Raw genomic sequence first — 26483 nt, 5'->3', positions numbered from 1 at the left:
ATCTGATGCATAGTAAATTAGTAACAACAATTATAATAATTGGAAAAGAGTACATTTCTTAAATTTAATCGAAATATAATGTGAGTATATATATATATATAATTATTCTATCAAACCATGAATGAACATAAGATTGAAAATTATTATTTCGTGTAATAGTTACTTTAAAATTCATATATAACATATTTTTTTAAGTAATTAAAAGTGTAAAAATATTCACAATATTGCATAATTAAATAAAATAGAAATTATATCCCCACATTGAGCCCTTCATCAGCTTAAATCACTTGGACCAAATTGCATGCACTTCTCTCTGTAGATTTGGCTTGAATGAGAGGGAATATTATCAATTTCTTAATCCAAAACTTTCTCTGTGTTCTTTGCTCTTGACAAAGGATGAAAATAAGTCAAGTTGCTCAACAAGGATTAGGACTTAAGTTACATCAGGCTTGGGACAGATTAGATTTTCTCAGAAAATAAATCAGATAATTTTTTTTATTAAAGCCTATTTATTGTTATTATATCAAATTTGCTATAATACATTAAATTCAATAAATTAATTTAACAACCTTAACTCAACTTTCGACTAACAACTTTCAAGAAAAAAAGTGATAAACATAATATATAATGTGATATAACAAAAAGAGATAGAGAAAAACAATAAAAAAAATTAATTGAGTGTTTAAAGTTATGATGAAAAACTTAATTGAATTAATTATAACCTAATAAATTAGAAGTTGAAAAACTGAAAAATTATAAGCTAGTTGGTTGAATTAATATTGTTTGATAAATTACTTGTAAAAGTTACTGTTAATTAGTTACTAAAGTTGCTGTTGTTACAACTAAAACCCTAACCCTGAAATTGGGTCCCCAATAAATGTTTGAGAAACGGTCAAACAATTCATGTTCAAAGCTTTCTAGCAAAGGAAAACAATTACAAAGCCATTTTTTCAGTTTGCAAAAAGACAAAGCGAACAAAGACAATGCATGCTGTATTGTATGTATGGGGACCCTCAAATGCTTCATTTTTCTCTATGAGCTTCACAAGAATTAGATTCTGTTTACGCGTTACGTTGTTGACAATTAAGGGAACCAAAAACTACCTCAAATCGTAAAAAAAAAATTGAATTCTATGTCCGTATCTTTTTTTTCTTTTTTCTTTTTTTAATTTTAGAAAAGGACACTAGTTTGAGACTTTGAAATTTGAATTGTTGGGACTTGTTCGAATTTGTAAAGAAGCCTCCCTTTCTTGACCTCGCCACTCCAAGACGACTTCTGTGTTTATGAATTTCATTATATTTTTTGGCTATTCGATCCCGTTCGTCAATAGGCAAGCAAATGTTGTCGTTCATTTCCTTCTAAGGGTGACAACCGATTATGCGGGTCTCACAAGTTTTCAAAATATAGACCAATTAAGGGGTGTTTGATTTGATTATTTTTTGTTTTCATTTTCAATGAAAATAAAAAACGGTGATAAAAATATATTTTGTTAGATTTTTTAAAACATTTTCGATAAAAATGAAAACAGGAAACAACCGAAAAATGAAAACAATACATTTTTCTTTTCAGTGTTTTCAGTTGAAAACAGAAATCTCATTTTACAAATTGACGTGATAATGAATGTAATTTTAAGCAAATACAAAAAGAAGTCAATATATCATAAATTTACAGTTTTTTATTTCATAAAAACAGAAAACAAGAAATTAAACCAAACATATTTTCAGAATTCTAATCTTTTGAAAATGAAAACAATTTTCAAAAAATAAAAACAAAAAATAAAAATACAAACCAAAAATACCCTTAATTTTTTGAATTCAACAATTAATCATTCATGAAAGTTTTTAAGTTTGTTTTTGTAAAAAAGAAAAACAATATACATTAAAAAATAATAATTAAATAGACTAGACAGTAATTTATGTTATTCTATTTTTGTCCTTATCCTTTTGTTTCAATTTAAGAATACACAATGAGGTAGTTAGTATATCTAATTATCTATCGATGTCAATGCACTTTTTTTTTTTTTTTGATGAATGACGATGTCAATGCAATGACAGCAAACAAGGGTCCGCGTTTTTAATTACAATAACAACTCAATCCATAGTTCTAAACACGGAGTACTTTATTTAATTTTTCTTTTTTGCTTACTATACGCGGAGTTCTATACATACACGAAAAATAAGAAAATCTCCACAATAGATTATTTATTTTTAGGTGTAATATCCATAATAGATTGATTATCTATTTTAAGGTATAATTAGACATCCCACTGGCCAGGGTCATGTTGTTGATTAATGGACTTATTAATTAAAGAAGTACTTTAAAAAATGGCTTCATTGCGTGGGTTTCTTGTCTGGTTGTGTAATGCGGCTCAGATCGACTTGGGAACTAAAAGGGACAAAGCTATATATGCTGAGGACATAAAAAACAATATATTATATATAGCAAGTTAGCAACTAATTAAATCATTACTGCAGAAATATACATACAATATGTATAGCCTTCAACAAGCATGGATGGGTCCTCATCTTCCATCTTCATCAACAGTGACGTGCTGGTGGGGTATATATAGGATGTGCCATCTCCCTTGGGACCCTAGCTAAACCAACCAATCATCTATTTGTTGGAGATTAGTATGTCAAATAAACTTTCTATATCAACCCTAAATAACTATTCAATTTTAGCAGAAAAGATTAGTAGAGGTCATTTGTTCTGATGTGACTACGTTGTATGCAATAAAGGTTTTCTTTTATTAAAACAAAAAAAAAAACTTTATTTGTTGTGTTAGTTATTTGAGGAGGCTATTTTATTTTCCTTCTAGTTCTGCATAACAACGACTTCGCATCTAATTTTTAACCTTATAATTATCAAATTAAGGGACAAAATTACCATTCACACATACTTGTAAAAACTTTAAATACTAAATATAAATGCCAAGTTAAAAAAAAAGCTAACACGTTTTCTTTTTTATAACAATACGATTTGAAGAATTTGGTTTCTCTAAAATAAATATATATATATATATATATAAATAATAAGTCATCTTAATAGTTAATTACAATAATTTTTGCTATTATAGTAAGTCTTGATGCATTTTTTAATATGAACGGATTGCAGTAGACTTTGTTGTAAAAAAAATTATATAAGTAATGTTAATAGTTAATTCATTGATATTTTATTATATATTAATTATTTTAACTACAACAATAATAGGATGTATGTATCTTTTTTTTTATATAAACAATATATTAAAATAAAAATCAAATTTATGTAGCATGACGAGTGCTACTAAAACTTTGTTTAATTACATCAAATAAAAGGCTTGTTTTTTAGGGTTTGTTTGAATGGCGTGTGTCTCACTCAAAGGGTAAATGCAAAGCCTAGCTATTGGGAATTTGGGATAGTCCTGAAGTTGATGTCTGTGACAGCAATCATTGTAACAGCATTTTCTTCCACCCACCAAAGTCATGAGGTGGTCACTCGTGAAGAGGGAAGGTTAGTCATTAGAAAATTAAGGATTCTCTGGGAGTAAATTAAAAGCTCAACTCTATCGGATGCAAAATTATTCTTTTCTTCTTTGGTGTCGTTGGTATTGAACACCAAAGACTCTAATATCACAAATTGATCAACAACAATTTTACCAACCAACCATCAAAAACCCCAACTCGAACTTGATGGCATGGCTTGTGCCGCTGTCCGACGAAACAATCTCATGACTCTTACCTTGTTCACTCAAGTAAAAACAAATTTGAAGATTAAGTTTTTGGATGAAATGAATGGAAGAAGGGAGTGGGAACAAAGCAGGGATGAATCGGTGATAATATTGTGGTTTGTGTTGTTGTTGGTGGCCCTAGTGGTTACCGAGGAGAAGATCAACCTTTAACTCATTGTATTTACTAATTTTTTTATATAAAAGAAATAATTTCTTATATAGAACCTCAAGTTAATCTTGGAGAACACCTAATACTACAAGTGATTGGTTGACGTGTTAAGTTAACGATCATGTTGATATCTAAGGAGTCATTCTCATGATAATGATCTATTACAAAAGTTTTCAAACGTTAGATACCTACCACAAAAAAAAAATTATTATGGACCAAACATAAAATTTAAATATATACTAAGGATAAAAAATATATTTAACCTTAAAATTAATAATAAATATATTTTTGAAAAATATGAAAAAAGGAGTGCTTAAATGATTTGGGACCTAAGGCAACTGCGTAAATTGGCTTACAGTTGTCACGCAAAATTTTAATTGAACACGTAGAATTTGCTTTCTTAATATAGAAAAAGTAAATCTTACTATATTAACTCATGTATGTAATGTAGGTATAAGTTAATTTAATTGGGAAAAAATATTTTTTTTTGAAAGTTATTTCAAGAATATGTAAAAAAATAACATCTTTATACCGATATTAATTATGAGTTGAATTAACTTCAATTAACTTTTATGTTAAATTCAAAATTTTGTTGTAATTTTTACTTTTAATTTGATTTTATAATAATTTATATTCCTTTAAAATTAATTTTATAAAATTAATTTTGTCAACGTCCATCTAAACAGACACTTAAAGAGAGAATAAACACAATGTATAACATGTATTGAAAATTAAAATAAATTGAATGAATACCATGGAAGATCGGGTGTTTGTGGGTACAAATAATATGCAAATTTGACTTATCTCAAATCCACCTAATCAGTTTAGTATGATTTTTTTTAGGATTCAGATCAAACTCAATACAACTCATTTAGACTAATTAATTGCAACAAGTCGAGTAACAATTCTATTTTTGAACTTGTGACCTAATTATGAAATCAAATTAAATTTATTATATAAAAAATAAATTATTAAATAAAACACTTAGTTTTTTAATATAAATTATTAAATTAAATAATGTTTTTTAGCTATTGGTTTTATTTTTTTTCATTATTTTATTTATATTTTCTGATGTTAATATTTTTATCTAAATTAAAAATATTATAATAACATTGAAACCATTTATTCATTTAAAAAAATTTAGAGCCAATTGACTGAATTTGTTTATAATTAAGTTTGTTGGATTTAAATTTATCAATAAAATTACACAAATCCCATTAACCCCATGGAAGCATTGAAAAATATTAATGGGAGGCCACCTCATGGCAGAATATTGACGTCAAAGGTGCATGGGTAATAAACACGTGGAATGAATTTGCAAGCAGGCTCGTGAAAGTTACTGCGAGCGTGAAAGCATCCAAATAAATAAAAAGAAAGAGCATGAGATGGTATAATGATGAAAGGACTTCTTCTTCTTCTTCTTCTTCTTCTTCTTCTGCACTATCCCTTAATTAAAAATTGCATGCAGACCAGAAGACCAGTCAGATGATTTTACATACCTTCTTCTTCATTATGCCACGCTGAAGCATGCTCTTCTCCCATCTCGGCTCACTCACATGGGCTGCGGCGGGTCCAAGGTCGAGGACTTCCCCGCGGTGGTTCTTTGCCGGGAGCGAAAGGCGTTCCTCAAAGCCGCATCGGAGCAACGCTACGCTCTCGCCGCTGCACACGTGGCGTATTTCCGTTCGCTGAGAGAAATCGGCGACGCGCTTCACAAGTTCGCCGAACAAGACCTCACCACCACCACCACCGGTTCCTCCTCTCCGGTTCTCACATTACCTTCCGAAACCAAAAGCATCAACAACAAACTCTCATCCTCTTCCCCTTCCATTTCTCACGCCGATTCCCCCAACGGTTCTCACTTACCCCTCTCCTCTGGATCCGAATTAAGTTCTCCTTCTCATTCTTCTTCGCCTCATATTCACGATTCCCCAGAATCCGACCCGCCTCCTTATGGATACTATCAAAATTACCATTACGCCCACTACATGAAGAGGTCTGTCCCTCGTGGAAAACCCATGGTCTACGAAGAGCCCGAGAGACACGTGGCAACCAATGGACAATGGCCTGATCCTTCTTACGGCCACGCCAACACCGGTTTCTACGGGTTTCCAGGTGGGGATTACCCTTATTACCCTCCTCCTGGACCGTCGTATTCTCCGCCGCGTCCTCCTCCGGCGCCGCCGTCTCCTCCTCGCGTCTCCACCTGGGACTTCCTCAACTTCTTCGATAATTTCGACAATGGTTACCCGAGTTACCCGCCTCGGTTCGGGTCGAGTGCGAGCAGCCCCGATTCGAAGGAAGTGAGGGAGAGAGAGGGGATTCCGGAGTTAGAAGAAGAAACGGAACACGAAATAATGAAAGAGAAAGAGAAAGAGGTTCCGTTGAAGAAGGAGAAGAAGAAGGTGGGAGAGCAGAAGGGTTTTGGTGTTGTTGGAGTTAGGGATTTCGGGGAGGGGCCTTCGAATACCAAAACGGTGCCGTTGCAGCAGGTGAGTAGCAGCGAGGGGAGTTCCAAGACGGTGAGGTTCCATGACGGCAGCGATAATGGCTCCGTCGAGAAAGAGATTAAGAGCAGTCCCGACACTGTTGCTTCCGAAGAGCGCGGTGCGAAGAAAGGAGTGAGTTTTGAGATTGACGAAGCGACCGTTACGACGGTGGACGGTGACTCCTCCGTTTTGAGCAGCGTCACCACTTTGTCCGCACATGGCACCAGGGATCTCCTCGAGGTTGTTGAGGAGATTCAGGGTGAGTTTGTGACGGCGTCGAATTTTGGAAAAGAGGTTGCGCTGTTGCTTGAGGTTTGCAAACCACCTTATCGATCTAGGGTTGCTGCCCTTAGAGGTATCAATGTTCTGTCTTTTTCAGTGAAATGTTATGACTTATTATAAGTTATGGATGGGGTTTTGGTTTGTGTGTGGGGAACTTGAGTTTGTGGATGGTGATGTGTGCGTGTTGGTATTTGGCTTATTTGCTTCTTTTGCTAAACCTGTTGAAGAAGGGAACGTGACATAGATTGGCTAATTTGCTCCTTTTGGGACTTTGGATATATAATTAGGGTTTTTGATTTAGGGTTATCTTGTAATTAAGTTAGAATTATAATAAGCTAGTTTTGCTTGCTTTATTTTAGATTTGATTAGATTTAGTCTCTCCATGTTTTGGCTTTTGCGTAATAGTAATTTCTTCTATTCAGAAAATAAGCTGAGATGAGTTCAGCTCCAAGGAGTACACCACACTCTAGAGGAACACTGTAGTCTGTATGTTTTCTTTTTCATCCTTGTTCTCCCTCAGCAGGGGAAGGGAAGGGGGTCTTATTTTGTTAAGGAAGTAACAAAAACTGTGGAATCTTTGCAAATTATTAGGTGCATTGTTTACGGATACTAGGAAGTAGGGACCAAGTGTCTGAAACACCCCAGCCTGTTTACCAGCTGAGTGCATGTTTGGATTTTAGTTGAGAGAGCTCAAGAGTATTTTTATTCTCAAAATAACAATTTCTTTCTTCATTTTGTGCATTGAAATTTGCTTCCAGCTTTAATCCAAACATAGCTTGAGTTGTCTTCTGATTTTTTTTTAAAAAAATTATTTGTTCTTTTGGCTTTGGTAGCATGCTTTTAACTTGCTAGAATAAACATGAGTTATGCAATTTGATGATCATTCTATGCACACTGTTTTCATTGTGATGATCTGTCTGTATGTATGTAAACAAACATTATCTCAACAAAACTAGATAGCATTGAGAAAAAGGGAAGAAGTTAATTACTTCATTAAATGGAGCATGATTTATTGTAAAACAGTTTTCTTTACAACTTTCTGCAATAGGCTCGTGTTGGTTTGGCAAGCATGAGTTCCACAGGCAAAATGATTCCTATGCTGAGTGTTATTGATTATATTAAATTATTAATAAAATGTGTTTTGTGGTTTTACTCCCTTCGTAGAGAATCACTGATTTTCTTCTGTACTATTCACCTTTTTGTCTCCTCCCCTAAAAGGCTAAAACAAATAAGTTAGTCAGTATAGTGTAGACAGACTGCAGTCGGTACTAGATTGTGTGATCAATTGTCAACCAAGTTGAATATTTATAATGGGAATATATATTTCATTTTGCAACCATTAGTTTTATATTTCCTTACTCCGGCCTCCCATGCTTGTGCCTCAAGAAAATGAAGGTGCAGTTTGATTTAAAGATCAAAGTAAACTGAGTCCTTCAGATGAATTTTCTACTGCATGCATGCATACACACACACATACATGTGTGCATTTGTGGGGCTTTATTGTTAAATTTTTTTGTATATTTTATTATCCATACCATCATTTACGATGAGTTTGAAACATTGATCAACTAAATGTCTTGTTATGTGTTTTTATGCAGTTATCTTTTCCAGAATCTTGCAGATGGTAGCACCTTCCAGGCTACCTTCAGATCCTCTATCTATACAATTTTCTTCTAGGGAAATAAAATTGGCACAAGCATACTGTGGGGAACCTGGGAAAGAGTTCAAGACAAATCCAGAAAATCTTTCATCCACATTGGAGAAACTTTATGCATGGGAGAAGAAATTGTATAAGGAAGTCAAGGTATTAGTATGATTGGTTTTAAATTATTTGATTTTAGATTCTTTAAACTGAAATGAATCATAAAATTAGAAATGGTTGGAGCTATTCATAGTTTGGTATCCATCTTACTGATTTGCTGTCTGGCCTACTTGTTGAGGACAAAGTTTTCTAAATTTCTTTACGATATAGTTTCCCTTTCGTACCTTCATGTTGTTGGAGAGGAGAGGATATAATTTGAAACTTCATTACTTAATAACATGTATTTTTTATGTCAAATATGTCCTGTATATTCAACATCATTTTCTATGATACATTACTTGTATAATCAATAAATTGTAGATTATATCACACACTTGTATTGATAAGTGACTTTAGATAATATCATACTTTGTGTTAATTTCAAATTGTGCTCATATGTTCATATTTTTGTCCTGTTCTCAGGATGAAGAGAGGTTACGAGCTATTTATGAGAAAAAGTTCAAGAGACTGAAAACATTGGATAATCTAGGAGCTGAATCTAGTAAAATTGATGCTACTAGGGCATCAATAAGGAAGTTGCAAACAAAAATCAATATTTGCATCAGAACTGCTGAAACTATAATGGGAAGAATACATAAATTGAGGGATAATGAGTTGCAGCCTCAACTTGCAGCATTGATTAATGGGTATCAAATTGCTTCTCTTATTCACTATGCTAATATTTATCTGTCATTGCTTATTAATTTCTGGTCACAAAAGTTTAAAACTTTTATAAGAAAATACTGCCAAAAAGCTTTTTTGTTATTATTTCAAAGGGGAAATCTGTTTGGCCTCTCTTCTTACCTTATAAAGATTAGACTAAAATAGGTAATGAAGTATTAATGCTTGTGAACACACAAGAGCCGCATTTTGAAGTTTCATATCATTGTTGGCCATGATTTAATGTCTCTTTGTGAATCTTGACGATAGTTAATGATCCAACTGTTATAATTGTTTTCTTTTTTTGTACAAATTAATTGAGTAAAACCCTGTTGTTCTCCTCCTTAGATACTTCAATTAACAGTTTTGTTCCCCACAATTCAATTGGCTCAATGCAACTCTGTTTATCTAAGAATGAGAAATCCCTTGTGGAATGTTTGAGTTTGCAATTTAAAAACCTTACTGTCATTATTAATGCTGATATCAGAGCCCCGGGATCCAAGAGGCCAAGAATTGATGGTGGCAAGGTACTTTATGTGCCAAATCAGACATTCTATTGAGGATTTTGTCTTATTAAGATGTATAGAGGGATGACAGAGTCAAAGTATATCTTTGAGTGATTGATGAGAAATAGGCTTCAGTGATTATCTCTCATCAGTGGTTAGTGGTTGAAGATGTGTTTAGATCATCATTATTTTTTTGCTTCAATTTACATCATCATCATCTGTATTATCCTATTTGGTTTTGAAATGGCTAAATCTATATTTTCGCTTACAAGTTATGGAGCTATTGATTTGATGAATACCTATTTGTCAGCAGATTCATAAGAATGTGGAAGTTCATGCTCAAATGTCACCAGAAACAGTTCCAAGCTATCATGGAGAGTAAAAGTCAGTCTCTCAAGATTAACATAGGTCTGCAAGGAGATGAAGGTTTGAAGGCCATTGTAGAACTTGAAAAGGAGCTTTTGAATTGGTGCAGTCAGTTCAACAATTGGGTTAAGACTCAAAAATCTTATGTCAAGAATTTGAACGAGTGGCTCATAAGGTGCCTTCCTAATGAACCTGAAGAAACAGCTGATGGTATTGCTCCATTCTCTCCAAGTCGGTTTGATGCTCCGCCAGTTTTTATAATTTGCAATGATTGGAATCATGCAATGAATAGAATTTCAGAAACTGGAGTGGCAGAGGCCATGCATGAATTTGCTCTAAAACTACATGAGTTATGGGAAAGGCAAGATGAAGTGCAACGGCAGAGAATCAAAGCAGAGTATCTTAGAAAGGACTTTGAGAAACAGCTTAGAACTTTGCGCACAGAAATGGGAGGCTCAGAACATGAGCATGATAAAGTTTCGGGAAAGATTGCATTGTCAAAGCTTGCTTCTGATAGTGGTGTTTCACCACTAGATGATCTAAAAGTGGATTTAGATTCTATGAAGAAGAAATTGCAGGAAGAGAGGGTCAGGCATAAAGAAGCCATTAAACTTGTTCGTGATGCAGCTAATAATAGTTTACAAGCTGGTTTAATTCCTATTTTTAAGACATTGGAGAGTTTCACTTCAGAGGTGGTGAAAGCTCATGAACAAGTCAGGCTTCAAAGTGCTGGGGACTCGTAGAGATTCCAGCTATTTGGTTTCTTTTGAGGTCATAGTGATTGCATTTACTAGTGTGGATTGATTGGGGGAGTTTAGAGAGTACATGGAAGATTTAGAACTAACCCACCAGTTTTGCAGCTAGAGTTAGTCTTATTATGTAGGAAAGGACCTCTTGAATTACCCTAAAGAGGTTTTCTTGGAACATGTTTCAGCGATGAAGGGTTTGGGTGCCTAAATGTCAGGAGTGGTCATCTTGAATTCAGCTCCGGTAACACCCAATCTACAGTTAGGGGAAAATTGTACAGACAAAAACAAAAATTCATTTATTGATTGATTGGTTGTAACTTGTAGGTGGACTGTATATGTTGCATATGCCTAGGAAGGAGTAGGATCTTATCGAGAGGAAACAAATCAATTTTGTAGAAGTTTCAAGATGAGCTGGTGAATTAAAATATGCATTTATTTCTTGCAGTTTCGATTCTGTTCGACTCTATTGAAAGCTTCAAGTCATCATCTCATGATAATGTATTTTTGGCACTTTTTGACAGTTTTTATCTTGTGATTTTAGTTGTTACTGTTGATTTCAAATTTTGCTAAAAAACGTAAAAACAATTGATTTCATCCCTTTTTCACACATCACAATCACTTTTTACATATATTAATTACAGTAAAAAAAATATCGTAATGGATTTTTACATATTGTAATCGTTCTCTTTTTTCTATTTTTTTTTCATATCAAATACTACGCTTCTCACGTAATTCCATACATTCTAATTTGTTCATTATTTTCATTTACCCTGTTCTTTTCCTCTTACCAAATACATGAGTAGAGTTCACAAAATTCACATGCGAAGAGCTTTCATATATCTGTTGATGATATGCGTTATGACATCTGTCTTCATCTGACTATTGATGATTATCGTCCTATTTTAAACTCCTACATGTATATCTCATATTATAAAAAAAAAACCATATATATTTCATATAGAAATGAAAAGGAATATTAAACACAAAAATAAAAAATGTAGAGAAAGAAAAAAAAAACGTGGATGTGACAAGAATTATCGAATTAGATTCAGCCACGTAAGGAAGAGTGCTAACGTGGGAAGAGTGGATTCGCTGTACCTGATGGAGCCAATACCAAAATTTCAAATTATTTAGAAATAATTTCGTACTTCAGCATTCTGTTGCTGCTCCAATTTGACCCTTGTCAATGTCAGTCTAAGAAGTCCAAAAGTTTCTTCAGACAGAGCAACGATGGTGGTGGGTAGAATTACGATTTACCTCCCCTTAGGATTCACTCTCTTTCTTTTCGCATCAGTTCCTTCTCAGATTTCGGCTAACGAGTCGTATGTTCTCACGTTAGATCACTCAAACTTCTCAGACACTATAAGCATCTCATCGTCGTTGAGTTCTACGCACCATGGTATGTTTCCGTTCTCGTTTGTTTCTACTCTTCTTCTTTTTTTTTATTTATTTCCCGATTAATGTTTACTTTGTCAATGTTTAAGCAAACATAATAGTATATTTAGAGTGTTGACAAGTTTGAACGTTGACATGCATTTGAATGTTTACTTAAAAAGGTTGTACATGAGTCATGACTACATGCACTGTGTGTTTTGAATCAGTTTTGAGATTTTGATAGGCATTGAAAAAAAAAAAAAAAAAACTCTTCCAAGTTTGTGCATAAGTGTTATTAACTTATCATGCCTCTCTCATTTCAAATTAGTGTCAAGTGACCTTAATGGTCATTTTGGTAAAGGAGAAACCAAGGAATAGAAAAGAAAATTTTCAAAAATTTAAGTGGGTCTTACATTTCTATCACACTACTTTAGTTCAAGTAATTTGTTTTCCATTATATATTTGAGTGTTTGAGCCTTGAGAATTACTTTTCATTTTTTTTTCTACTCTTTTTCTACGTAATAATTACGTCCCCCACATAGACACACCACACAGTACCAAAAATTTAGGGAAACATTAATGAAGGCCACATGAACATAGTCTTATACTGAGAAAAAGTAAATGAAGAAGCCAAGTCAAGTATATCTCAACAATGTTGCCAAATCTATTAAATTTCTTTGTTACGATATCTATTAAAACTAAAATAGTGTTATATCTTCATTTTAAAACAAGATTTTGATATTTGGATATGCTGCATGCCAAACGAAAATTGCAGATCATTCCCATCCTTTTCTATATTGGATGTCTCAATCTCAAATCTTTTTTCCTTTATGATTATATCTATGCACTAATTACGTTCCCTTAAATTATAAGCTTTTCGCCCAATAGTGGTATCAATAAAACATAGGCGTATTTATATGATTATCACACATGACAAACAATAGTATTATTTTATTGCCAAATTCTTCAGCAGTCCCAATACAAAGGTAATAAGCTATTCTAAGTCAATTTTGTTCTTTCAATATTGAACTACTGTGGTCCCTGTAGCGGCTTTTTGCGTGATACAGTGGTGCTACTATGACAGACTTCAAAAATTCATTTTTACCCCCAAAAAGATTGTCTAATGTTTTTTTTTTTGGGTAAAATTGTGGTTTCTTTCCCATTTTCTAATGCATTGTTTGCTTCAATAACATAATAGGCTTTGAAGGCTTTCTTCCTTGACCATTCCACAAAAAAATTCATCTGGTTTTCTCCCCATCATATCCCGTGTTAAGGAAACCTAAATTAAAGTCATAATTTTGATAGGTAATGTTGTTTATCAACTTCACTGCTGAAGGTGCTGGATTTTTCAAATCAAGATACAGAGAAGCTGCTGAGCAATATAGACAACAGGGTTTACGCTTTCTGGTTGGAGATGCTAAGTCTACTAAAGGTTCTTTCCAGGTTCGTATCAAAATATGTTAAACATTCTGTAATTTAGTGTGTGTTAAATCAAGGTACGTTAAATAAAAAAGCTCAAGTTGTAACATTCTGTAGTTATTCTCTGCTTAATATCAATATATGACAAGTGTATGGCTTGTCTTGACAGTATTTTGGAGTGAAGGAAGGCCAAGTACCTCTAATTATCGTACAACGTAATGATGGGAAGAAATTTCTTAAACCCAATTTGGAACCTGATCACATTTCAACTTGGTTGAAGGCATGCAAGGTTATTCTTATTTGTCTTAGTAGTTTTTGTTTTTGCCTGATTTTATCTTGTAGTGAACTAATTTTAAACTATTGTGGCAGTTACTTGTCTTGAAAACTATAAAGTTTATCATTTTCTTTCTGAATATTTCAGGAAGAAAATATTGCCCCATATTTTAAGTCTGAACCTATTTCTGAAGATAACAATGAACCTGTTAAAGTTGTAGTTGGGGACAGTATCCAGGACATAGTTTTCAATTCTGGGAAGAATGTTATAGTATTACTTTTTCTATTTGGTTTTATTCCACGAATTATAAGATAGATTTTGGCATTCATTGTTCTAATGTTCTTTGCATGTGAAAGAGCTTTACATTATAGTTCAATTTAGATGAATAAATAATGAATATGTCTCGAGTTTTTGTAATCTCAACCTTTACATGAAGCTGATAGATATGATAATGCAATGAATCTATTGCTATTATCATTGGTTGCAAATTACAAAGGAACAGACTTAATTTTTTTAGTCAAAAGTTATGTTAAACATTAAAGAAAGGTCTATTCTTTTATGTAATTAAAAGAAAGTTTAACAAAAATCGATTGAATTATTTTCTTAAAATATAAAGATGTTAGCAAAATAGAATGTGCCATCAAAGTAGCCAATGCTGGTTGATTTGATTATAGCCTATACTAAATTAGTTTGTAATTAGTTTTCATAAGCTTAACTCAACTCTACAAAATCAACTTGTAAAGTGAGGATTGTTTCCCACTTATGTAGTTTATCTCGACACTATCTTTATTTGATGTGAGACTTCAACATGTCCCATTCTACTAACACAAACACCTTGCAGTTCTGCTGGAGTTTTATTCTCCCTGGTGTGGTTCTTGCATAGAGTTGGCTCCAATATTGGCGGAAGTTGTCATATCAAAGTGATGCTGATGTTATTATTGCAAAACTGGTAAGAAATGTATCTAGTTTTCATCTTTGATTATTATGATATAGTATATTTGTTTCAATCAATGCTTGAAGAAGTAGCCATAACAGCTGACTGAAAGCTGTGGTACAATAGCTCAGAGTGTAATAAGAAATAAAATGTATGAAATTATGGTCTTATGTTTTCTATGCTAAGTTTTATTCTGCATGTTGTTTGTCACTTTCCAGGATGGAATTGCAAACTATATCCCAAGAGAAACCTTTGAATTCATAAGTTATCCAACTGTGTACTTCACGTCAGCAAGTGGAAAGATATCACAATACGATGGCAATAGGACTAAGGAAGACATCATAGAATTCATTGAAAAGAACCGCGACAAACCTGCTCAACAAGAACAAGGAAAAAATGAGCTTTGAAAAGGTAGCTAACTGTCTGTAGATCATTTGTTGCCCATTTTCATTGGAATTAGGGGAGCTCATGACAATTGGATTCTATACCGTTTGGGTTTTGGTTTGGTAAAAACAAAACTGGTTTTGATTTTTTAAAATCTGGTTATATAACCGGTTATAACCAAAGCCCCAGTTAATATAATTGGTTATAGCCAAAACCGGTTATAAAATTTATTTTAAAAATAACATTCTAACTTTATACTTTAATTAATAACCAATTTTGTCCTTTAAACAAATATATAGTTTTCTTTTTTTAACCCTGTTATTCGGATAGAATAGCGTAACAGCTTACAACACACTGTACTCAATCTTACTCTAATTTTAGGAGAACTGATGAGTACATCAAAGATGTATTACTATTGATAGTAAGGGTAGTTTGATTACTATTCATTAACATCACAAGGCATTTCACGTCAATAAGTTTATTTTTGATGATTTTATTAAGGGTCATATCAAGTTTTTTATAGTGTAAATTCAGAAAACATGTAATGATTCAACAAATAAATTATTAATTTTTTAAATTTCAAAACTTGTCTAATTATCGTTATCCTCATCCATTCATTAATGCAATGAAAGCTAAAACTCATGAAAATGCTAATGCTAGTGTTAAGATTTTTTAGATTCAACAAATTCTCATTTGGAACTCATTTACTCTATATCACAAGAGTGAATGCGTGTAGATGGCTCCACTACAAGGCTTGTTTAAATTCGTCAATAAATTCACAATCTGACGCACATTAACATTACCACTAATTACCAATGGCTACCAATTCTGTCAATGTTAATGCAACAATGAGCACTTTCCAGTTCCACCATGAATTTAGTCCAATGCTCCTCCTTTCGCTTTTTAGAATCAATTGGGAAGACTGGGATCATTTCATAATTGCACGGCTACCCCCCTTATCAATTTATTGACTAAATCATTTTCACTCACGGGTGATGCCTTTATGCTTACGATTTGTGACATGTACTAAGATTTTTTTTTATGCTATATAATAAAAAAATGGAGCTATATTTTAGCAGAGGGCAAACATAGTTTTCTAGCCTACTAAACAATTAAGCTATGTTTTATCACACAATATTATGAAAATTCTTGGTGGGCCCATTATATGCGCTTCAACAAGAGTAACAGTTGGTGGAACCTATTTGGATATTTCACCTTAACCCCCTTGCACATTATAAAACTCACTGTATCTCCATCTGAGTAAAAGAACCAGAACAAAATAGAGGCCCCTGCTTGAACACTTGATCTAATTCATTTTGTGTAATATCCTTTCTGATGGGTATTTCACCATGATCTCTATGAAATTGATTTTGGAATGCCCACTGGTCGTTTCAGCAATGGAAAATATAACTAATTATGAAGTAGATTAATGATAGAGAAAATAGATTATGCATAGTGGAAAATAAATGTATAATCACAATATGATAAGTTTTATAATAATTATTTTAAAAGTCATATTAATCAATAATTATAATTGGACGACAATATAAAATAATTTTACATTTTCAATGTATAATTTATATATATATATATATATATATATATATAAAGTTATTTAAGGAAGAAGAATGATCAAATTATATCGTTGTAATTTTAACAATTATTACATTATTTTATAACTTTCAATTGGATAATATTTTCTTAAAATAATATAAACATTTCAAAATATACAATTATTAATTAATGTTTCTCAAGAATCATGAGTATTATTTCCCCCCTAATGTGATCTATTTCATATCGAGAACAAAAATTTGAATTCTAAACTATTTAATTAAGAAATACAAATCATTATTACTTTAATTAATTGTTGTTGTTGGTCTATGATTAAAATTAATTTATGTGTTTTAATATAAAATTTGCAATTGATATTAATAGGAATATTTGATATTTTAATTATGTTAATGGTTTAAATTATTTTTAATCAAAATATAAATGAAACACACACTAAAGATGCGTAGTTCACAAACCCGTTTTTAGTAATAGTTGAAGAATATTTCTCCCTACTTGGCCATACTTGCTTGTTACCTAAACAGAGTACGTTTACATGTTTAAAAATTAACTGATAAATAGTTACTCTTTAGCTGTCATTAAGGATTTTTCTTTAACATGAGTGTCTTTAAGGATTCTTCTTGTGAGAAATTTTTCTTTAACATTAGTGTCTTTGAGGATTTTTCTTATTCTCATATTTCTTTTAATTTATCATTTTCAATATATTTAGTTGTAATTTTAATTTGAATATATTTTTTAAAATAAATTATCAATAATTTAAAATAACATTGTATTTCAATATAAATTATTGATCACAGATATGAAAAATTATTTATACGTTTAAATATAATTATTTGTTATAAATTTAATTATTAGATAAATTATATATTTAAAAAAATTAATGAAAATATATTTTCTTACTTCAAGAATAACTCTCTTAGAATTACTTCTTATTATTATTTATTTTGTTGAGATCAAATGATTGCAGTAAATAACTAATTATTAACTAACATTTCTCACAGTAAAAATGCAATTTATTGCTTGAACTTGCTAAAAAACTCTTCTCTGTTACCATAAACTTTTCTTCTATTTTTTTAATACATACATGCAATTGTGAGGAGATTTCGATGATTTATCCAAACTAATTTATTTTAGAGAATTTGATGACACTTAATAGTACATACGAGAAAAAAGTTTATATATTAATAATATAAAAAATTTTATACATTTGTTTAATTATAATTTATTTTATGAAAAATTTGTTGACTTTTAAAATATAATTATATTAAATTAATTTAAACCGTCATAACTTATTATCAATATAAAATTATGTTATATTCTCCATACATATACATTAAAATCAAAAGTATATTATCCCTTTCAATCAGTTTTTTAATACATGTAATAATCAAAATTTGAACGTGTAACCTTTAATTTAAGCATATTGAACTCATTATTACTGGGACCAAGTACATGTTCATTCATTTTTTTTTTAATTTTAATCTTTATTGATGTAGGTCTGAATTATTTTATTTAGCATTTAATATAATTTATATTTAAAATTGAATTGATTTTTTTAAAACCCAACATGCATTTACTATAACACATATTGCCTACTCCTAAAAACCAAAAAGGAAAGTTGACATTTCTCTCATTTTTAATTATATTTTTATTTATGAAATTTGGAGTAAAATTTGTTTTGACGTCCTAAAATAAAAAAAATCATTTTAATCCTTAATTTTAGAAAATAATTTTTTAATCTTTAGAGACTATTTTTTTAAACAACTAGTGGATATAAAAATATATCTTATTAATACTTTTATTGAAATTTAAAAAGATAAAGTATAAAAGATGATATATTTTAAAGTTTAGAGAAAAGAATCCAAAAGATAAGGAGAATTCAATTATCAGTTGTTTGTTTATTATAATTATAATTTAAAATAAAGTTGTGCATTATAAATATTATTTTTTTATATAATTAAAGATCATAAAAAAATATTTTTAATATTTAAATTATATTACAGTTAGATTCATAATGAATGAATATTTTTAAATGTAAAAATTACATTTGAAATTTATAATAAATAATTAAAATTACGACATAAGATGATGCTTTATCAATAATAATTTATTTAAAAACTATTAAAATTTAATTTATAAATATAAATAAAAAAAAAAAATTGAAAAGGATAAATATATAAGAAAATTAAATATTCAAATGAAGATATTAAACATAATTGACAAAATTTTGAATTTATTGAAGAATACTAGTACTACAGTATATAGAATACACATCCATTTCGATATTCAACGATTTGCTTCTTTGTTTTGCCAAGTTAGTAGTCAACCATTTAATGATGTATTAACTGCTGTTAAGAAACTTAACAAAAAAAAGCCAAATGATATTATCAACAGTAAACTCTTTCCCTTAATCAACAAGACAACAAATTGACCACGCAAGCATTCAAATTCAAATCCATCTCATCTTAACATACACCTCACCTACACAGGATCAGCACCCTGAAAAGCATAATCAGTTTATCACTTAATTATAGCCCCTATTTTAAAAATTCCTCTTCATTATGCACTGAAGAAAAGCATTGGAAACTTTTATTTATTTATTGACTGAAAAGAAAAAAAAATTAACCTAAAAATATGAAAAAAAGAGAAAACATTGGTGTGACAAGAATTGTCGAATGATATTTCGCCACGTAAGAGAGAGTGCCAACGTGGGGACATGAGATTCGTCACACTGTATCAAAAGTCCAAAATATCTGAGAAAATGTCGCACGTGTCATACGTTATGCATTTCCGGTTCTGTTTCTACTCCTTCAAAACCCCCTTCTCGTGACTGTCTACGAAGCCCAAATTTTTTCATAGCATTTTCAGAGGAACAATGGCGGGTAGGGTTTCGACGTGCTTCTTCTTCGTGTTTGCTCTTTCTCTCCTTCTTCCTTTTCAGATCTCCGCTGAGGAATCATCGGAGAAAGAGTTCGTACTCACATTGGATCACTCTAACTTTCATGACACTGTCAGCAAGCACGATTTCATCGTCGTCGAGTTCTACGCTCCATGGTATGTTTCGATTCTGTCATTTGTTTCTGCTCTTTTTTGTCCCTGGTTGATGCTTACTTTACTTGTCATGATCTGTTACATTTGCTTCCACTTTGTTTTAGATCTTACCTTTTGTTGATTTCCTGTCATAAATTTGTGTCTATACTGATGTCTGCATTTTACTCTCGTTTAATTTTTACAGTTTATTCGTTTTGTGTTAGTGCTCGATTTTTCATTTTAAATCAATTGGTCAAAATCGATTTCATGGAGATCGATTGTTATCAATATTAGTGCATTTCGATTTTCTGATTTTCGTATGATTTTTGTTTTTTCTTTCTTTCTAGGTGTGGCCACTGTAAGAAGCTTGCTCCCGAGGTAATTGTGTTTCTCCTTTAATTTTGGGGTTTCCTTTGAATTTATATGGTAAGATTATGCAAACGATGAATTTCTGGAATATCTTTTTCTGCAGTATGAGAAAGCTGCTTCTATCTTGAGTAGTCATGATCCTCCGGTTGTTTTGGCTAAAATTGATGCCAATGAGGAGAAGAACAAAGACCTTGCATCTCAATATGATGTTAGGGGATACCCAACAATTAAGATTCTGAGAAATGGGGGAAAGAATGTTCAGGAATACAAAGGTCCCCGTGAAGCAGATGGCATCGTTGACTATTTGAAGAAACAAAGTGGTCCTGCTTCAACTGAAATTAAATCTGCTGATGAAGCTACTGCTTTCATTGGTGAAAATAAAGTTGCTATTGTAAGTGACCGATTGTTTCGTTTTTGCTTTATTTCAAATCATATTGGTCTGTAATAATGTCTTCCTATGTTTTCAGGTTGGAGTTTTCCCGAAATTTTCTGGAGAGGAGTTTGACAACTTTTCTGCCTTAGCAGAGAAGTTGCGTTCTGACTATGACTTCGGTCACACTCTGAATGCCAAACACCTTCCAAGAGGAGAGTCATCAGTTTCTGGTCCCGTAGTTAGGTTGTTCAAGCCATTCGATGAACTTTTTGTTGACTTCCAGGTAGTGTTGATTTCTGCGGATTGAATTTGCAATCTTATCTTTATGTGTTTATCTCATTTCGGTTGTGTACAAAATTGTCTCGCGCTTGAAGGATTTCAATGTGGAAGCTCTAGAGAAATTTGTTGAGGAATCTAGTACCCCTGTTGTTACTGTCTTTAACAATGATCCGAGCAATCACCCTTTCGTTGCCAAATTCTTCAACAGTCCCAATGCAAAGGTAAGAAGCTATCTAAGTCTATTTTATTCTTTCAATATTGAAGCGGAGTATTTATTATTAATTACACTATTGCAATTGCATTTTATATTTATTCAACCCCACCATGTTGTCAATAAACACTATAGCAAAGGATCACAGAGTGGATTTAAATAGCTGCCATTGGGGTACTGGGGGCTTTGCCTGCTATAGTCGCACTACCATGACATAGACTTCAAAACCTCGTTTTTACCCCTGAAACGATGTCTGGGTTTTTTGGATTCAATTGTGATTTCTACCACATTTTCTAATGCCATTTTTTTTGCATAAAAAACATAGGGTTTCAAAGCCTTCTTCCTTGACCGTTGCACAAAGTTTTTCTTCTGTTTTGACCTTTATTCCTTCATGCTTTACAGTACTTTTTTTTTTGTTACTAATGTTCCTATGTTTCTTCTTCCTTTCCTTTAGACTTCCCAGTTCACATTTGACTAATTTTCGTCCGATCTGTTTTGTTCTTTTTCAATTAATTTCATTATCTTCTATAATCTTTTTTCCCATTATTATGTTCTTATTGATCCTAGATTGATGGTGAAAGTGACTTATTATGTATCAGGAATTTCAATGATTTTTTTTCTAGTTTTTATATGTACAATATAAATTATAAATTTTTTATTTTGTATTATAATATTTAAAATTGTGGCATTCCCGCGTCCTGTTATATCATTTTCGGAGCTGGCATCTATCCGAGATTGATAACTATAAACCTCACTTTCTGTTTAGTGTTCTCCCCATCAGCCTACCATTCTGAACTTCATAGCATTTTCCTGAATTTGTTTCCTTTCACCTCATTTTCTATTCCAAAATATTTATTATTTCCTTTGTTTTGATTTTCTCCCCATTTTATACTGTGTTCAAGAAACCTAAACTAAAGTTTTGATATTGTTAGGCAATGTTGTTCATCAACTTCACTGCCGAAGGTGCTGAATCTTTCAAATCAAAATACCGTGAAGCTGCTGAGCAACATAAACAACAGGGTGTAAGCTTTTTGGTGGGAGATGTTGAGTCTAGTCAAGGTGCTTTCCAGGTTTGTATCAAAATATGTAAATTCTGTAGCTATTCTCTGCTTAATATCAATATGAATTTTATTTTTTTTGACATTGAGTATGGCTTCTCTTTGTAGTATTTTGGACTGAAAGAAGAACAAGTACCTCTAATTATCATTCAACACAATGACGGGAAAAAGTTTTTTAAACCCAATTTGGAAGCTGATCACATTCCAACTTGGTTGAAGGCGTACAAGGTTATTCTTATTTCTCTTAGTAGCATATTGCTTTCGCCTAATTTAATCTGGCATCTTATTTTAGTGATTGGGATATATCAGTTTAGTGAACTCTTTAATTTTGTGTTGTCTAATTGTGACTATTATTTGTCTTGAAAATTATAAATTTTAACATTTTCTTTCTGAATATTTCAGGATGGTAATGTTGCACCATTTGTGAAGTCTGAACCCATTCCTGAAGCTAACGATGAACCTGTTAAAGTGGTAGTTGGGAACAGTCTTGAGGACATTGTTTTCAAATCTGGGAAGAATGGTATGTACTTTACTTCTTTTTTTATTTGGTTTTATTCCATGGATATCAGATAGATTTTGGCATTCACTGTGCTCTAACAAAAAATATCACATTATTGGTTGCAAACTATATGAAGGAACAAACGTGTTTTTAATGAAAAGTTATGTGATATCCTTCTGATACTCTGTTATGTATCTGTGATTATATCCTTCAGACATCATTTGTGTTAATTAGTGATTTGCCTTTATCATTCCACTATTATAACTGCTAACCCAAACACCTTACAGTTCTGCTGGAGTTTTATGCTCCCTGGTGTGGTCATTGCAAACAGTTGGCTCCAATATTGGACGAAGTTGCTATCTCATATCAAAGTGATGCTGATGTTGTTATTGCAAAACTGGTAGGAAATGCATCTAGTATTCAGCTTCGATTATATTTGTTTCAATCGATGCTTCAAGAAGTATAGCCTTGACAGCTGAAACTGAAAGCTGTGGTAAAAAAGCTGGGAGTGTATCTGTGCAGTTAGGAAATGCGTTTTAATGAAATTATAGTCCTAGGTTTTTTTGTTTGCTAATTATATTCTGCATGTCTTATGTCACTCTCCAGGATGCAACTGCCAACGATATCCCAAGTGAAACCTTTGATGTCCAAGGTTATCCAACCGTGTACTTCAGGTCAGCAAGTGGAAAGTTATCACAATACGAAGGGGGTAGGACCAAGGAAGACATCATAGAATTCATCGAAAAGAACCGGGACAAACCTGCTCAGCAAGAACAAGGACAAGATAAACCTGCTCAGCAAGAACAAGGACAAGATGAGCAAGAAAAAGGAAAAGATGAGCTTTGAAAGGGAGCTGTTCCTCACATGGGATATAGACACAAAGTTACATGTGGGCTGCACACCCTTTTGTATCTCGTTATCAGAATTTAGTGAACCTTAGGTGCTACCTATCTTCCTTTGATCTTCTTTTCTTTTCGGTTTTCTTTTATGTATGGTTTACTTAATAAAAACGGGAGCTTTTGCTTGGTGTAGTAGAGTTTAGTGCAGGGAAAGGTGTAGCTGGGATCCGAGTTAAATTAATGGATGTTTTTAGATCACCCAGTATCTCTAGTCTCTAGATATCTTAATAGTAATTTTAAGTTTCATATCGTGACGTATGTTATGATATAAAATTTTCAGTTAAGCGTGTTTTGCAAACCCTGTTAGTAGTTGCTCTGTATTTCTCCGTGTTTGGCCTTATACAGTTATACACATGCTCTACCTAAAGTTTTTTTTTTTTTTCTTTTACCTAAAATCTGATTTTCGTATTTGTTACTATAGTATATTTTCTAGTACAAAAGTGGCTGACTTAATTTGCTTATACAAATTTATTTTATTTTTGAACAGATTTGTTCAACAGTTCAAAACTGATTTTTATCGAAATTAACTCTAATTATCTATTTTTATGCTACAGACCTGAAATTTTATCTTGAACAATTGCATTTATATGAGTCATTCTTCTATCATTAAGAACGCTTTTATTATTAATAATAAGAGATTTTAATTATTATTATTATTCCCATTGAGCTACATGTTTTATTCTAGTACTAAATAGTATTTAATTTTATTTTTAAGCAAAAATTTCACTTTTAGTTCTCGTTTAATTCTTTTTCCGCAATTTTGATTCTCTTTTTTTCCATAATTTTAGTCTCCACATCTTTAAAAAATTACAATTTTGATTTAATATAATATAATTTACATATTTTATACCTCTAACCCACTTGGCCATTAGTGTGGACTTGGGTTTAAGTATTATATGGCAGAAGGTTGTATCTTCATTGTCGGCATTATATACCAAAATGTTTGCGCATTGTTTGTATTATGGTATTCTCTTTAATTGATTTCATTAAGAATAAATAATATACTTACAAATAATTTAAATACTTATTTAATTATAATATTAATATTTTGATATTGTTATTTAATTACAATTTAATATGTATAAGAAGATGATTGAGTTTTATAATAAATATTTTTTAAAATGTATAAAAAAAAATATTTGATCTTTTAGTAATGTAATTTTTTAACACCAAAATAGATTTCTAACAAACTCTTTCATTAATTCTTAAAACTAATGATCTTAGATTGTACATAGCATTGCATTCAGAAATGTGATGTTTTGAGACGGAGTCCAATAAGTTATTTGGATTGGGCCCATATTATTCTGACCTCTCTTTTGAGTGTAAAAGAATAATTTGTCTTTTTTTAAAAAAAAATTAACAACTTATTGTTTACAAAAATAAGTTTCCTCTTTTGTTTTTCACAGAATGAATAAGTTTACGTTATGTCCTATATTCAATGAACACTTATTTTCATTATATATCTGAAACAAAAATATAAAAGAAATATTTTTCCGTGATGTTAATTTTTTTTCATAAATAAACTACACACCCTAGTGTTAATGAAATACACAACGATAATAAGTTTTCTTGTGTAATTGATTCAAAACACAATTTATCTTTTTTTAAATATTACCTTTTAATGTCAAATTAATTATGATATAAAGTATTTTCTAATTGAAATTAAATTCATTACGATACAATTAATCTTTTTTAATGGTATATCTTTTAATAATAATAAAACTAATTATGATATATTTTCTAACAAAAATTAATTTAATTAGATGCAAGTTGTCATTTTTAGTAGTAAAAGAGTTAATTATGATACAATCTTGGAAAAGGTAATATGTACCATAATTTGTTCAATTGGTATTAAAAATAATAATTTGTATCATAACTACTAAAAAAGTAACTTGTTTCATCAATAATTCAATTTCGATTACAAGGTTATTTTTTTTATCAAAATTAATTTCATTACTATTAAAAAAGGTTATTGTATCCTGTTAAAATATAAAAAAATAGTCACCAAATGTGTGGATCAACTTTTGTAAGGTTATTCTAACTTAATTAAATGTTTCGAGTTTTAGTCTTAAATATGCAACTGCATTGAATATTATGAGGGTAAACTTTAGTGTTCATAGTAGTCTTATTTAGCTTTATCTAACTCAAACAATATTGTCTACCATAAAGAATATCCTTAGTTTAGATAACAAAGAAAAAAATACAAAATTATTAAGAAGTATGATAGAATAATGTGCAAAGAAAATAACATAATAAAATTTTATTATTCTTAAGCATTAATGAGTTCTATTTTATAAGGGTTAATAAAAAAATGATTTATCTCTCTATTGATTCAATAGGCTCGACAGAATAAGTTTATGTGACAATTTTTTTATTTAATTCGACATGTTGAAAATGATTTATCAGATTATTTTGTTTTTTCTCTTTGTATCATGAAGACAAAAAAATACTTTTTTTTGCTGAATGACAGAAAAAAATACTATTACACCTAATAAGTGTTGAATTTGAAAAAAAAAATCTCAAAATAAGTGTTATACTTAAATTTTTTAATATAATATTAATTATTTTTTCCACTAAGACATTAATACATCTAATATTTGTCATTTTAATTTTTTAATGTAATATTAATACTATGATTAGTTTTCTAAAACCATTAATTATTTTCTCATTTATTTATTAATTTTTCTTAATTTATGTAAAATAGTTTGGAACGAAACTTATTTTAGGGTGATAGAAAGTATTAGATTGATATAAAATATATTATTTATCAGAAAATTATTAAATCAAAATTTACGTGTCAATTCATCTTATAACTTGGCTTTACAAGGATGATTTGGAAAAGTTCATATATTGAGACCTCATTACCTCGTTATACAATAAATAAATGTGTTTAACAAAAAAAATTTATATATATATATATATAAACCAAGAAAAATAAATGTATTTAAAAGTCACTTATATCAACAAGTTGTTGACTTGAGTGATTTTGATTTGATTTTCTTGAATAAAGTCTCATATTTCAATCAGTTATTGTAAAAGCTTGATTTTTTTTTTTTGGACAACAGCATTTAAGAAAAAGT

At 31.0% G+C, this 26483-nt stretch overlaps 2 protein-coding genes across 3 annotated transcripts; both read left to right on the top strand.

The window, feature by feature from the left end:
* Positions 1-5262: 5262 nt before the first annotated feature.
* LOC114410406 (nitrate regulatory gene2 protein-like) lies at positions 5263-15693 on the top strand. Of its 2 annotated transcripts, XM_028374343.1 has the most exons (8): positions 5263-6722; positions 8248-8453; positions 8874-9097; positions 9930-10708; positions 13411-13548; positions 13694-13813; positions 14640-14747; positions 14951-15693. In XM_028374343.1, the coding sequence occupies exons 1-5, from the start codon at positions 5435-5437 to the stop codon at positions 13437-13439; spliced, it is 2526 nt and encodes an 841-aa protein (XP_028230144.1). In that variant the 5' UTR covers positions 5263-5434; the 3' UTR covers positions 13440-13548; positions 13694-13813; positions 14640-14747; positions 14951-15693. The 2 variants fall into 2 exon arrangements, with proteins under 2 accessions (XP_028230144.1, XP_028230145.1); XM_028374344.1 differs by lacking the exons at positions 13411-13548; positions 13694-13813; positions 14640-14747; positions 14951-15693 and having other exon boundaries at positions 9930-11180.
* Positions 15694-19456: 3763 nt separating this feature from the next.
* LOC114410404 (protein disulfide-isomerase-like) lies at positions 19457-23701 on the top strand. The gene is made up of 10 exons (XM_028374342.1): positions 19457-19739; positions 20063-20093; positions 20188-20475; positions 20552-20740; positions 20832-20957; positions 21880-22017; positions 22114-22233; positions 22408-22525; positions 22792-22904; positions 23111-23701. Exons 1-10 carry the CDS (start codon positions 19561-19563, stop codon positions 23348-23350), a joined length of 1542 nt encoding a protein of 513 aa, XP_028230143.1. The 5' UTR covers positions 19457-19560; the 3' UTR covers positions 23351-23701.
* The last annotated feature ends 2782 nt before the right edge of the window (positions 23702-26483 follow it).

Source organism: Glycine soja, chromosome 4 (genome assembly GCF_004193775.1).
Source record: "Glycine soja cultivar W05 chromosome 4, ASM419377v2, whole genome shotgun sequence".
Lineage (NCBI taxonomy): Eukaryota > Viridiplantae > Streptophyta > Magnoliopsida > Fabales > Fabaceae > Glycine > Glycine soja.
The sequence above is the reverse complement of the archived record's forward strand: the minus strand, read 5'-3'. Positions and strand labels throughout refer to the sequence as shown.

Coding starts and splice junctions, on each gene's coding strand:
- LOC114410406 (XM_028374343.1), top strand. CDS start 5,435: ATGGGCTGCGGCGGGTCCAAGGTCGAGGACTTCCCCGCGGTGGTTCTT. Junction 6,723..8,247: donor TAGGGTTGCTGCCCTTAGAG/GTATCAATGTTC, acceptor GTTTTTATGCAG/TTATCTTTTCCAGAATCTTG. Junction 10,709..13,410: donor TGAACAAGTCAGGCTTCAAA/GTGCTGGGGACT, acceptor TAATTTTGATAG/GTAATGTTGTTTATCAACTT.
- LOC114410404 (XM_028374342.1), top strand. CDS start 19,561: ATGGCGGGTAGGGTTTCGACGTGCTTCTTCTTCGTGTTTGCTCTTTCT. Junction 19,740..20,062: donor GTCGAGTTCTACGCTCCATG/GTATGTTTCGAT, acceptor CTTTCTTTCTAG/GTGTGGCCACTGTAAGAAGC. Junction 22,018..22,113: donor CTAGTCAAGGTGCTTTCCAG/GTTTGTATCAAA, acceptor TTCTCTTTGTAG/TATTTTGGACTGAAAGAAGA.